Source organism: Urocampus carinirostris, chromosome 17 (assembly GCF_059441175.1).
Source record: "Urocampus carinirostris isolate Australia breed hairy pipefish chromosome 17, RoL_Ucar_1.0, whole genome shotgun sequence".
Lineage (NCBI taxonomy): Eukaryota > Metazoa > Chordata > Actinopteri > Syngnathiformes > Syngnathidae > Urocampus > Urocampus carinirostris.
The window spans coordinates 16,880,668-16,893,972 of NC_142365.1; the positions used below are offsets into that span (position 1 = coordinate 16,880,668).

At 42.5% G+C, this 13,305-nt stretch overlaps 1 protein-coding gene across 3 annotated transcripts; it reads right to left on the minus strand.

Annotated features, from left to right (window-relative positions):
* timd4 (T cell immunoglobulin and mucin domain containing 4) lies at positions 1-12,080 on the minus strand. 3 transcript variants are annotated; one of them, XM_088321299.1, is made up of 7 exons: positions 12,004-12,080; positions 10,877-11,215; positions 6,242-6,322; positions 5,179-5,238; positions 4,966-5,077; positions 4,852-4,885; positions 1-324 (listed from the first exon to the last, which is right to left on the minus strand). In XM_088321299.1, exons 1-5 carry the CDS (start codon positions 12,059-12,061, stop codon positions 4,968-4,970), a joined length of 648 nt encoding a protein of 215 aa, XP_088177425.1. In that variant the 5' UTR covers positions 12,062-12,080; the 3' UTR covers positions 1-324; positions 4,852-4,885; positions 4,966-4,967. The 3 variants fall into 3 exon arrangements, with proteins under 3 accessions (XP_088177425.1, XP_088177424.1, XP_088177423.1); XM_088321298.1 differs by having other exon boundaries at positions 5,179-5,264; XM_088321297.1 differs by having other exon boundaries at positions 4,966-5,080; positions 5,179-5,264.
* Positions 12,081-13,305: the final 1,225 nt, after the last annotated feature.

The window sequence follows — 13,305 nt, forward strand, 5'->3', positions numbered from 1 at the left end:
ATTGTTTTTTTTTTTAAATAAATTAAGTTTTTTTTATCAGGAAGTGATAAATCATACAGACTGTACCTTTAAAGATCATGACGTTTTCCTACTTGAGAACGATAGCCGGCAGCATCTGATCAAATGTATCTTTATTTACAGTTGAAATATAAAAAAAAAAACATTACCGCTGACATCATAAAAAGTACCAGAATCCATCAGTTAATCATCCATATTTAAATACTGTGCAGTTGATGTGACTAATCTAGAGTGTAAATATTTTCCTGAACCGGTCTTCTCATCCTGATCTCGTAGATGATGTGGGGAGGTTCTTCGCTCGAAAAACTGCAAGAGAGAAGCCGATAGTTAGATTCTTGCTATCTATCTTGTACAAAATTTGAGTTTATAACAGTCATAACTTGGTAGTCCATTGATTGCTGTCTGACTAGCCAAATGTTCACGTACTGAAAGATTGTTTCCACCTACAAAGTCATGGTTGTCACGAGGCGCGGTGGGGTCGAAGGGGTGATCGGACCAGAACGGAGGCAGGAGGCAGGAAGGGAGAACTCAAGTGCGTAACGATCCAAAAACTTTTATTCAACAAAATAAAAGTCGCCCAATACTCCGGGACCAAAACAGAACAATACAGAGTTCCTCCAGCACAAACTCAACAGGACAAGGCATAACAGACGGAAAATGTTTAAACCTAAAACAGGACAAGGCATAACAGACCTGGGATTGTGTATATGTAATGAGCCCGCACTCGCAAAGCCCACAATTCAGCCTTAAATAGCAGACACTCGATTAGTTGAACTGCTTCAGCTGGGCCCAGGGGGCGGGGCAGACCGGTCGCCAAGGCGACCATGACAGAGCCCCCCCTTTAAGGGACAGCTCCTGAGGTCCCAAAAAGAAGAAAAAAAAAAAAAATTACTACCTCGCGCCCCGGAATGGTTCGACGCTCACGATTGGGGCAACCCCGCTCCCTCCTCCGAACACGCAGGAACGGGGAGAGGCAGGCGCCATCTGCGTCGGGCGGATCGGAATCGGCGCTCGGCAGGGGGGGTCCGGCGGGCAAACTGGACAGGCGAAAACAGACAGACAAACAAGGGAGTCGAACAGGCAGGCAGGCCGGAGAGTCGAACAGGCAGGCAGGCCGGAGAGTCGAACAGGCAGGCAGGCCGGAGAGTCGAACAGGCAGGCAGGCCGGAGAGTCGAACAGGCAGGCAGGCCGGAGAGTCGAACAGGCAGGCAGGCCGGAGAGTCGAACAGGCAGGCAGGCCGGAGAGTCGAGCAGGCAGGCAGGCCGGAGAGTCGATCAGGCGGGCAGGCCGGAGAGTCGAGCAGGCAGGCAGGCCGGAGAGTCGAGCAGGCGGGCAGGCCGGAGAGTCGAACAGGCAGGCAGACCGGAGAGTCGAACAGGCAGGCAGCAGAGTCGGAGTCGGACTGGCAGGCAGCAGAGTCGGAGTCGGACTGGCAGGCAGCAGAGTCGGAGTCGGACTGGCAGGCAGCAGAGTCGGAGTCGGACTGGCAGGCGGCAGAGTCGGAGTCGGACTGGCAGGCGGCAGAGTCGGAGTCGGACTGGCAGGCGGCAGAGTCGGAGTCGGACTGGCAGGCGGCGGAGTCGGAGTCGGACTGGCAGGCGGCGGAGTCGGAGTCGGACTGGCAGGCCGCGGAGTCGGAGTCGGACTGGCAGGCCGCGGAGTCGGACTGGCAGGCCGCAGAGTCGGAGTCGGACTGGCAGGCCGCGAGTCGGAGTCGGACTGGCACGCAGGGGAGACGGAATAGCAGGCAATCGGCACGGGAGTCGGGCAGGCAGGCATGAGAGTCGAACAGGCAGGCGTCAATTCCTCCCGGGACCCCATTCGAGGCACAGCAATGGCCACGACGGGCGGGGCCGTGGTTCGAACGGGCAGGGAGTCGAAGTCGGACTCAGTGGGCGCTTGCAAAGCTGCGTTCTCCAGGTCTCCCCAAATCGCGCTGGGATCGTTCGCTGAGTTCTTGTCGTGGCGGGCTCATTCTGTCACGAGGCGCGGTGGGGTCGAAGGGGTGATCGGACCAGAACGGAGGCAGGAGGCAGGAAGGGAGAACTCAAGTAGTAACAATACAGAGTTCCTCCAGCACGAACTCAACAGGACAAGGCATAACAGACGGAAAATGTTTAAACCTAAAACAGGACAAGGCATAACAGACCTGGGATTGTGTATATGTAATGAGCCCGCACTCGCAAAGCCCACAATTCAGCCTTAAATAGCAGACACTCGATTAGTTGAACTGCTTCAGCTGGGCCCAGGGGGCGGGGCAGACCGGTCGCCAAGGCGACCATGACAATGGTATGTATTTTTAATAAGTTTTAACACTTTCAAAAATCCGCAAAATATGAATAAAACGTGTACCTAAACAATTACAAATACTCAAAATGTGGATAAAATGTGTAGTTATTTTCCATATTCTCTGCACTATAAGGTGCACTGGATTATAACCCACATCCACAAAAAAGTCTAATATATTCATCCTATATAAGGAAAACTGGACTGAAAGGCAAGTTAAATAAAAACTACAGTAAGAGCTAGAGTTGCTCGTGAACATTGTGTAACGACAAAAAAGGATTAGCAACGAGCTTTCGAAAGTTGGCATCTGTGCTGCCATCGTTTTAAGACCACTCTATATGTTTCTCAAAGGCAGAACAGTGCCCTCACACTGGCACAAAAGATTGTGAACCAAATATTATTTATATCTATTAGTTCAGACATACATAATTAAAAAAATACAAACTGTTGGATGAAAAGCTCTCAAATAATTGACAGATCCGTGAAAGTTTGATTGAGGCACAAATCAAATATTATTGATGTCTTGATTATTAATGCGAGGCACCTGAATCTGCTCCTTTGGGGCCAACTGGCTTGGACGCTGATTGGCTGCTCATTTCTTTTCAAACACCAGTCTTCCTGTCACCCATTGTCAGTCCGTCTGCGAACCTCAGCCCCACACTAGTCAAGCACTTTTCGACCCTGACACAATCCTGTCCTTATTCCCGTTTGATTCCCGGCGCCGACCCCTTTTCTGAACTCGATTACGTTTCTGCTCCACCGTCCCGGCCATCTACCTGTTCTTCCCCCCGCTCTCGACTCTGCTTTCGCTCGCCACGGAAGTGCCACTCACGCGTTCCAAGCGATCTGCTACCCGTGACCGACGATCACCGGATCGTGGGTGCAAGCCCTCTCTTCCTTCTAAATAAAGCTGAGTAAAAACGGACGCAAGTGGGTCCTATCTCCGTTTCTGGTCTCTGACAATTGAAGCATTATTTATTATAAGAACCCATCTCATCATTGTTTGAAACGTAACAAGCATGATTGTACAAATAAAATGTTAACCACAAGACAGCACTCACAGACCACTCTATAAGTTTCTCAAAAGCAGAGCAGTTACGGTATGCAGTACCATTTAAATGTAACTATGCATTTCACATTCTATCTGCCGTATGTTCTAGTAGATAAGGCACACGGGATTATAAGTCTTACTCTCAAATATCTGGCCAATTTTGTGGTTATTAGGTGCACCTTATCGTCCGGAAAACAAAATACATTTGTGGATAACCAAGGTGAAACGTAGTAAACATGAAAATATAATTTTTTTTGAAAGTATTTACTATACCTTTCAGCTGGAGTTTGATGCCAGAATGTTTTTTTATGGTCGTTCTAACTCTTTTTGTCTTTTCCTTCCCTTTATCACTAACATTCTTGGTAGGGACGGATTATGCTCAGCAAAAAAGGCAATAAAACAAACTAAATCACAATAAATTTGTGCTGTGGGGCATTTCGCCTGAAAAGATGATAGCCGGCCGGGCAAGAGTAGGCAAGATGGCCGTTCTTCTTACTAAGCCATGCATTCATTTCACTATGTTCGAGTGCCAATTTTTCATTCAAACACCGTGAAAAATGGATTTGAATTTTTGGGTTGAATACCGATTCGTTCATATACAGAGTCGTATTGCTGTATTTTAGTTTTCTCTAAAAGAAGTCAGACTGCAGTAATTAATAGTGTCTCCTTTCTACCTTCCAGTAATGTGTACGAGGCACTGGAGAGATCAGTTTTTTTTTAGTCTTTAGAATGCGGTCAAATGCTGTCGATCGAGTACTGAGGTATTGCTATATTTTGGTTTTCTATAGAAATGGTAGGACAATTTGATCGTGTCTTATCTCTACTTCTTCATAATGTGTGTGAGGCACTGTGGAGATGTTTTTGTTTTTGTTTTTAGAGTATTTTTTTTCATGGTCGTGTCTTCTCTCTACATATTCATAATGTGCCTGAGGCACTGGTGTGATCCATTTTCTTTTTAGCTATTAGAATGGGCTTGAATATAATCGTTCAAGTAGTGAGGTATCACTGTATTTTGGTTTGCTGTAGAAGTGGTCAGATAATTTGGCCATGTCTTTTCTTCACCTATTCATAGTGTGTGTGAGGCACTGGAGATATATTTGTTTTTATTTTTTTCTTCTTCTGTTTTTCATTTGAAAATTGCAGCAAAAATTACAAAAAAATTTCGGTCGAATATCTATTTGTTTGAGTAAAACTGTTCGAATACCGATGTATTGGGTTATTTTGATTTTCAATTAAAGTTGTTGGACAATTTTATTGTGTCTCCTCTCTACCTCTTCTCAATGTGTTCTGGGCACTGGAGGGAATTGTTTTTCTTTTCTTTTTAATTGGTTCGAGTATACTTGTTTGACTACCAATGTATTACTGTATTAGTTTTTTTGTTTTTGTTTGTAGAAATGGTTGGACAATTTGGTTATTTCTCCTCAGCACCTCTTCTTAATATGTGCGAGGGCTGGAGGGATCCTTTTTTTTTTGTTTAAAGAAGGAGTTGCTCACCAGCCACTCCTTAAAGCCGGTCCGTACAAACCACCTGTCCAAGGAAAGAAAATGACTGAAATTCCAACTGATATTCTTCATCGACTTGCCATGATCGTCTGGTTGTAAACTCACGCTTAAAGGCCATGGAGAGACAAACGGCGGCCATTGTTATCAACGCCGTGAGAGATAGTGAAAGCACAGGAATGTTGATCTGAAGAGAGAGCGACGCTGTCGGAGGGTTCACCTCCTCCGCCATTTCAAATACAATAATGAGTCAAAATTAGCTTCATCACACTTCAATGTTGCCACTTTGCTATCTGTTATTCTCTTTATAGGGTTACTCACAGTGCCAGAGGTGGAATGCAGCAACGTCGAGTTCCTTTTGACGAGGTCCATCTGAGGTGACTGCGGCAGCAGAAATTTTCTGTTTACTGACAAAACAGCATTAATTGTGTTTAAAGATGGCGAAAAACTTCTTTTAAAACCCTGGTGTGTATTTATATATCGACCCTTAGTTTTGTAAAAACAATCGATTAAAATCAAACACTATTGATTCATATTATAAGCAAAAACACATGGACTGTCTCATAAACATTTTTAAGAATAGTTTTTCACCTGTTGTTTTCTTCTCTAGCCACTAATGTTAACCACTTGGCTGCAGGCTTTGGCTTGCTGCTGTGTTTATTGTTAGCTGCTCCCTGTTACTAAAGTAGACTGGTAGGTTCCGTAATTTGCGTTTGGCCACTATCTTTATACTCCAGAAGCTAGCTTGTCCCAGTGCTGCTTTTAGCATTTAACGGCCACTGACCTCATAAAGTTGAGCCTGAGTCTTGTCATTCGGCCATCTCCCACTTTTTTTCAATGTTTCCTTCTCCAGTCACGTATGTCAGCCATGTGGTTGCAGGCTGTGGGTCGCCACTAGCCACTATTGTATTTCTTAGTTGATGATGATTCACTCCCCTTCCACAGCTGGTCATCCAGAAATTCAGGCATTTTTATTTTTTTTGGTCACTGTTTTCTTCCCTACTCTTTCTTGTTAGCCAGATGGCTGCAGGCTATGGCTTGCTGCTAGCCCATATTCTTGTTGTTAGCTGCTCCGTGTCAATGAAGCTTGTTCTTTTTTGTAGCTTCTTCCGCTAGCCGCTTGAGTAAGCGGCCTTACACCAGCTCTGACCAACTCAAGCTATGGACTCTTTTCAGACGCTCCGAGTGTATTCAGCTTGCTAGCTTGTGTGTCCCGCTGCATACTAGTTGGCATGCTACTCAATTACTAATTACTTCAAAAATTGGGTTACATCTGTCAGCAACTAAGATGCCCCCAAATTCATTTTTAAAAAATTTTAAACCAGTTAAGGAATAACAGGCAGAATTTTTTACTTTTATAGGACAGCGTGGGAAAATGAATGACCTTGTGAAGTGGTTGCCTCTATGACTTGAGTCGTCCTGATCGTGGTTGATGGTGTCGTTACAGGAATGTTGATTGAAGCTGCTGGATAGGGTACAAAAAAAAAGTAAAGCAACGCATGAGCAGTGTCAGGACTAACATGTTAAAAAGCAACACGTTCCTGGAATGAGTACTGGAACGAGTTATTTATTTATCAAACTTTGGAACTCAACTGTCGTTACTTCTTGGTGCGGTACTCCGCTACTTGTTAAAAGTAGATCATGAATTTCAACATCCTCTGTTGCTTACGGTTCCTCCTTTGAAAATCCATGTAACATCCAACCCTTATTCCGCCAGCAATGAAAGGAAATAATGCAGTGACGTTAGCCGAGTCAAGCACAGAGTACATGGACTCTGAATTCCTCCGTACTGTATGTTAATATTCCCACTCCTGTATATACCTACATCCAAGCCATATTTCCAACCATAAAATAAAATACTGAAATCAATGGCTAAGTTTACGTGTGCATATTTGTTTGTTTGTCACCAGTAGCAAATGGTAGGCAACATAGGAAGTGGGTCTTATACAGGAACAACAAGGTCAATGGGGAAAAGATGAACTGTCACAAGCCAGAAACGGAGAGAAGACCCAATACCGTTCGTTTTTACTCAGTTTTATTGAGAAAGAGAGCAGTGCTTGCTTCCACGATCCAATGATCGACGGATACGGGTAGCTGATGGTAGGATTGCGGGAGTGGCACTTCCGTGTCGAGCGAGGATAGTCGTAGGGAGCGGGAAAACTGGTTGATAGCCGGGACGGAGGAGCAAGGGCAGTAACGAGTCCAGAAAAGAGGTCGGCAACAGGTATCAAGCAGGAAACAGGGCAAAACAGGTCGATGGCCGGGACGGAGGAGCAAGGCAGAAACGGGTCCAGAAACAGGTCGGCAATAGGTATCAGGCAGGAGAAAACAGGGCAGGAGAATGTCGGATAGTGCAGAGCTTGCCTAGCTGAAATCATAGGTTCGCAGACGGTCTGAAAGCTTCCTCTTGGAAGACGGGGGTTTAAAAAGAGTCAGTGAACCAATTTAGCGATCAGGGCTGTTGGCGCCAACGGGGCAGCCGCGGGTGCCCCGAATCAGTAATCATGACATGAACACAGAATAAATGTATGCTGAATTTTAGTCTTGTTATCTATAATATTATTTTTGCAATACATCATGCCTGAAGAAAAAAGGAAAATGTCTGAGAGAGTACTCAGAAATGGAGAAGGAAATGGTCGCCTGGTCTGAAAACAAAAGACAAAATGGACATAGAGTGTCTCATTTGAAAGCTCTAGTGATCGCACAAGCCAAGAAAAATAAAAAGTTCACCGCTTCCAAAGGTGTGTGTACATGTTTTCTTCTATCCCTTTTTTTTTATATGGCTATTTTAAATCTATTCAGGAGGGTAGACTTCAATAAAAATCTATAAGGGAATTTGTAACAAGTTACTTTCAGAATAAAACACTACTTTTGGGTGTCAGTAACTTCTGGCTCTGAAGAGCAGGAGGACGCTTAACATCGACAACAACGGTGACAAGATGATATAGGTGCTCTATCTAAGTACCACGATGTTTTTCCTGCTACTGGTAACCATAGGAACCAGGGCTATCTTTTTCATGTGGGGGGGCAAAACGCCTACCCGAAGAAGCGGCCTGGAGAGGAATGGGCACCGACAGGCTGGACTGAGCCAAGACACACCACAATGACCCAGGTCATTATGGGATCTGTGTACTGTGAATCTGAGGGGTAACGGAATTACCTTTAATATTAAGTAATGTATTTTCTGGACTCAAAGGCGTACCGGAATAACCCAAATTGGACAAAAATGTAAAAGTGCGGCTCATTTATCGCAGTGTTGTGTATAACATTGGAAATGCATACCGTATTTATTGTTATTACAGAAGGTTTTACTCATTTTAACTAGAACAAATATTCTCTTGGGGGCCGGACTAGTCGTTTAGAGAGAGAGAAAAAAGAGAGAAGCCCGGGTGCCACTTTACCTTTTGACCACCAGTGGTACAGATTTCATAAGAAATTGAGTTCAAGCTCACTCATTATGTCTATTTTACAGTGCTTCAAACACTGATTTGCATAGTTTATTTTGTTTTGCATTCAAATAGGTTAAACAGTTCTACACTTCTTCACCTGTGTGTCAAAAACCTTCCAAAAGAAAGAAACAGTAAACAGGAAATCTTTCAACCAAATACTATAAAAGCTCTTGTATATTTTGTGTATTTTTCTCATTTATTTTTCCCTTTTCAATCACGTTGCAACAAACATCACAAAACGGAATGAACAAATAACCTGAAAAGAAAAAAATGGATGACAGTTTGAGGCTTACAAGAAAACCGTCCCCCCAAATAACTTTGGACCCTATTCAATCAATCATATAAGCAAATTATCATGTCTTACATCATTATAACAATCATTTGTTAATCCATTAAAAAATTGACCACCGTATTGGATCACAATATTAACAGTACTTTCCAGTTATTCTTTTCACATTATCTTCTCTTCACTCTCTCACGAAAATCTAATGTGTAAAACCTATGACAAACAAGCGTTTACTTGAGAAATTTTACGTACAGATATTAATACACTGTGTGTAAGTATATATTTTATACCTAGATTTGACGATCAGGTGAAGAAATGGAGAGGCTGTTTAACTTGTTAGAATGCACTATGCAAGTCAGGGTTTCTGGCACAGTGAGTAAATATAGCGTGTTAATGACATAAGCTGTAATGCCTTTTCATATGTCATTTGTACCAGTGGTCTAGTGGTGCTCTCACCACCACTGCTCGAGTTCAATTCCTGTTGCATAAAATTTTGGGCGAATTGGGTCAACGATGATTATGATTTGATCTATCATTGCTCGAACACGGTTGAATGTTGTAACACCCCGTGTAGTATCACACACTTACAGTGAGGAAAATAAGTGTTTGAACACCCTGCTATTTTGCTATTTCTCTCATTTAGAAATCATGAAGGGGTCTGAAATTCTCATCGTAGGTGCATGTCCACAATGAGAGAGATAAACTAAAAAGGAATATCTTAAAATCACAATGCATGATCTTTTAACAATTGATTTGTGTGATATAGCTGCAAATAAGTATTTAAACACCTGAGAAAATGAATGTTAATATAAGGTACAGTTGTCTTTGTTTGTTGTTACAGAGCTCAAATGTTTCCTGTAGTCTTTCACCAGGTTTGCAGACACTGCAGGAGGGATCTTGGTCCACTCCTCCACACAGATCTTATCTAGATCAGTCAGGTTTCTGGGCTGTCGCTGAAAAACACGAAGTTTGAGCTCCCTCCAAAGATTTTCGATTGGGTTCAGGTCTGGAAACTGTCTGGGCCATGCGAGAAAATAGAACCTTGATATGCTTCTTACGGAGCTCCTTGTTTTTCCTGGCACTGTGCTTCGGGTCGTTGTTGCGATGGAAGACCCAGCCACAACCCATCTTGAACGCTCTGACTGAGGGAAGGAGGTTGTTCCCCAAAGTATCACAATACACGGTCACAGTCATCCCCTCTTTAATGCAGTGCACTCGTCCTGTCCTATTTGCAGCACAAACTCCCCAAAGCATGATGCTACCACCCCCATTCTTCACAGTAGGGATGGTGTTCTTCGGATTGTACCCTTCGTAAACACGCTTAGTGGAATTAGGACCAAAAAGTTCTATTTTGGTCTCATTCGACCACAAAACATTCTCCCATGACTTCTCTGCATCATCCAAATGGTCATATGCAAACTTAAGACGGGCCTTAAAATATATCATATCATATCATGACGTCTTAGTGTATTTCCTACAGTAACCTTGGAAACGGTGGTCCCAGCTCTTTTCATGTCATTGACCAACTCCTGTCGTGCAGTTCCGGGCTGATACCTCACCTTTCTTAGAATCATTAAGACCCCACAAGGTGATATATTGCATTGGGCTCCACTCCGATTAAAATTGACTGTCATGTTTAGCTTTTTCCATTTTCTAATGATTGCTCCAACAGTGGACCTTTTTTCACCAAGCTGCTTGGCAATTGCTCCATAGCCCTTTCCAGCCTTGTGGAGGTGTACAATTTTCTTTCTGGTGTCTTTGGACAGCTCTTTGGTCTTCGCCATGTTACAAGTTAAAGTCTTACTGGTTGTATGGGGTGCACATGGAATGATACATGGAGTGCATTTGGAATAATAGTGGGCGGACTTACAGATCTTACCGGGTCAGAATTCTAGATAATACACAGGTGTTCAATAACTTATTTGTAGCTGTATCACACAATTAAATTGTTAAAAAAGTCATGCATTGTGATTTCTGGATTTTTCTTTTTAGTTTATCTCTCTCACATTGGACATGCACCTACAATGAAAATTTCAGAACCCTCCCTGCTTTCTAAGTGGGAGAAATAGCAAAATAGCCGATGTTCAATACTTATTTACTTCACTGTATAAGTACTGTATGCATTTCCAATTTCATTCACCGTATTCTGCAGTATATAAGGTGCACTTTCAAATTTCTTGCCAATTTTGAGTTTTTAGGTGTGCGTTACAGTCTCTAAAATCCGGTGATTACTGCTTTTCAGTGTTAGACAGTTTGTTTTTCACCTTAACGAAGATGTTTTTACCTTTGAGCACCCTCAGGTTCATGACGACCTTCTTGTCATTGAAGAGTCCATCCACATCCACTCGGCAGCAATACGTTCCGCTATCGCTCCGTCTCACGTCCAGGATGTCCAGGTCCATCTGTCCGTCTAGGACGTCCCCACTCAGACGAAAGCGGTCGTCAGCCGGCGTGACCACGCCGTTGCGGTCGGTTTGGATCAAGATGTCACTGCACCAAAGGGCCCCGCAGCCTCGGCCCCAGCAGACCCGACTTAGGCCCAAACGCTCCACTGAGTATTGGCAGGACAGTGAAGCCACTTCGCCTTCCCTCACTTTGAAACAGGACGCGGGGACGGTGCCACCTATAGTCAGAAACACAGTACATTTATCAGTATTTAGTATGCATTGTTTGAGTTTTTGAACAGTTTTGGAGCTCTTCCAAAAATGGACGGAGTAAAAGGGAGCAAAACAACTTTCAGTGTTGGTGAAAAAATTAGAGTTCACATAAGTTTTACTGTCACTCTCACATAATAATTTTAGAGTTAATGCAATAAACTAAAATGGCTGTGCGCAATTAGAGCATCACATTGAAACGCATAAACATTTTTGGGTAACATTTCCCTTTTTGGTAGGGTCTTTGGCATTTTCACCTCAAGAGTGACCTACCTGATTGATTATAAAAGATTGTGATCCTGGCCAAATTGGTTCAGACTTGAGAGAATAGAATGTTTTTCTCTGAAAGCTGCCGAGTCAGCAAGCCCAAAAAATCAGAGACAACTTTTTTGGGGGGGGAATTTTTCATATCTGGGGTAACCTTCCAGATTGCCTGTTAACAATTGTGTTGATATTTAATATTGTTCTGGCCTGGAAGAATAGAATATCTTTCTGGGAAAAATTCCTGAGACAACAAAATCTAAAGTGCTGAGTCAGCTTTTTGGGCATTTTTCACATCTGGGCTAATCTACCTTACTGCCAGTTGTATCTAAACTCTATCCTACTTTTCTTGGGTGGACAAGCAGAAAACCTATACAAACATGTACTATTTCCTCATATTTTACAAGTTTAAGAATCTAGCAATACCTTTAAATCCACGAAACTGACACACAGTAACCACAGAAGGACAAAAACAACCTAAATTGTGATGTCTCACCTGAAAGAAGCAGCAAAATCCATATTGTGAAGCGGCAGCGGGGAGCTCCAGAGGCCATGGCAGCGTTAGCGACATTAGTTAGGTTGTGCAGCGTTGTGCAGCGTTCAGACTTGTTCACCCCGACCCCAATGGGGTGGCTCTCTTAGTGTGTGGGGGCGCTTTGTGGTCTAACGTCACACAAAACCATAAAGACAGCATTGATTCACGCTCAATGTCGGTTGTGTCTTTGGCACAATTCGGCTTTATGCTAAATCAAAAAATGCCAATTATCATTTTCTCACAAATATAAATTAGACCCGACATAGTAGGCCGCAGTTTATTTTTGTAGAAGATAAAGACAGTATGATTTTTGTTATTTTGTCTGTCTACATGTGTTGCTCCACCATTACTTGGAAAAAAAAAATCCACAGAAAAAGATGTCATGGAACACAGTTTATTAAAGAAAAAAAAAGGCTGAGAAAAAAGACTCGAAAATAAATATCTGAAAGTCGGCTCTGTGTTTTGCACACAATGGTAAAGGGGACCGTTTGTATTATTTGACCACTAGATGTCACTGTATTGTGTAGACCAAAAACAATTGCTACAAAAAGAATACAAACAACGGAGACTCAAAGTTACCAAACTGCATTATTTTTCTTTGCATTGTACCCTTAGAAGCAAGATGGCAGACAATCATGTTAGTTTACTCTAGGTGTGTCCCATGTTATCTAATAAAAAATAAAAAAGGAAAAGAAAGAAAAGATAAAGGGGAGAGAAGAACAAAAGAAAAAACATTGAAAAGAGAAAAGAAGAAAAACAGAACATAAAAAAGAGGAAAAATAGAAAGGAAAATGATTGAAAAAAAGAACAAAAAAATAGATCAAAAAAGAAAACGAGAAATAAGGAAAGAGAAAAGGAGAAAAGAAGAATCAAACAGAAACAAGGAAAATAGGACACCGGAAAAAAACAAGGTGTAAAAAAGAAGAAAAAGGAAAGAAAAAATGAAAAAAGAGAAGAAACAGAAGCAAAACAGTAAAAATGAAAAGGATAAAGGAAAGTTAAAAAGAAGAAAAGAGCAATATAGAAAGAAAAATAAGGAAAAAGGAAAAGAAGGAAAAAAAGGTAAAGATAGGAACAAAAAATAAATAAAAGGAAAAAAGAAGAAAAGAAAGCAAAATGTTGTACATAGATTCGATATTCGTCCCCCCCATCCTCAAATTAGATGTTACACAATTTTAACTTAAGGAAAGGTTCTGAAAGGAAACGTTGTGTTCAACAGCGCTTTTGTTCAACACACAAACGGCTTAGTGTGTGATGACGTCA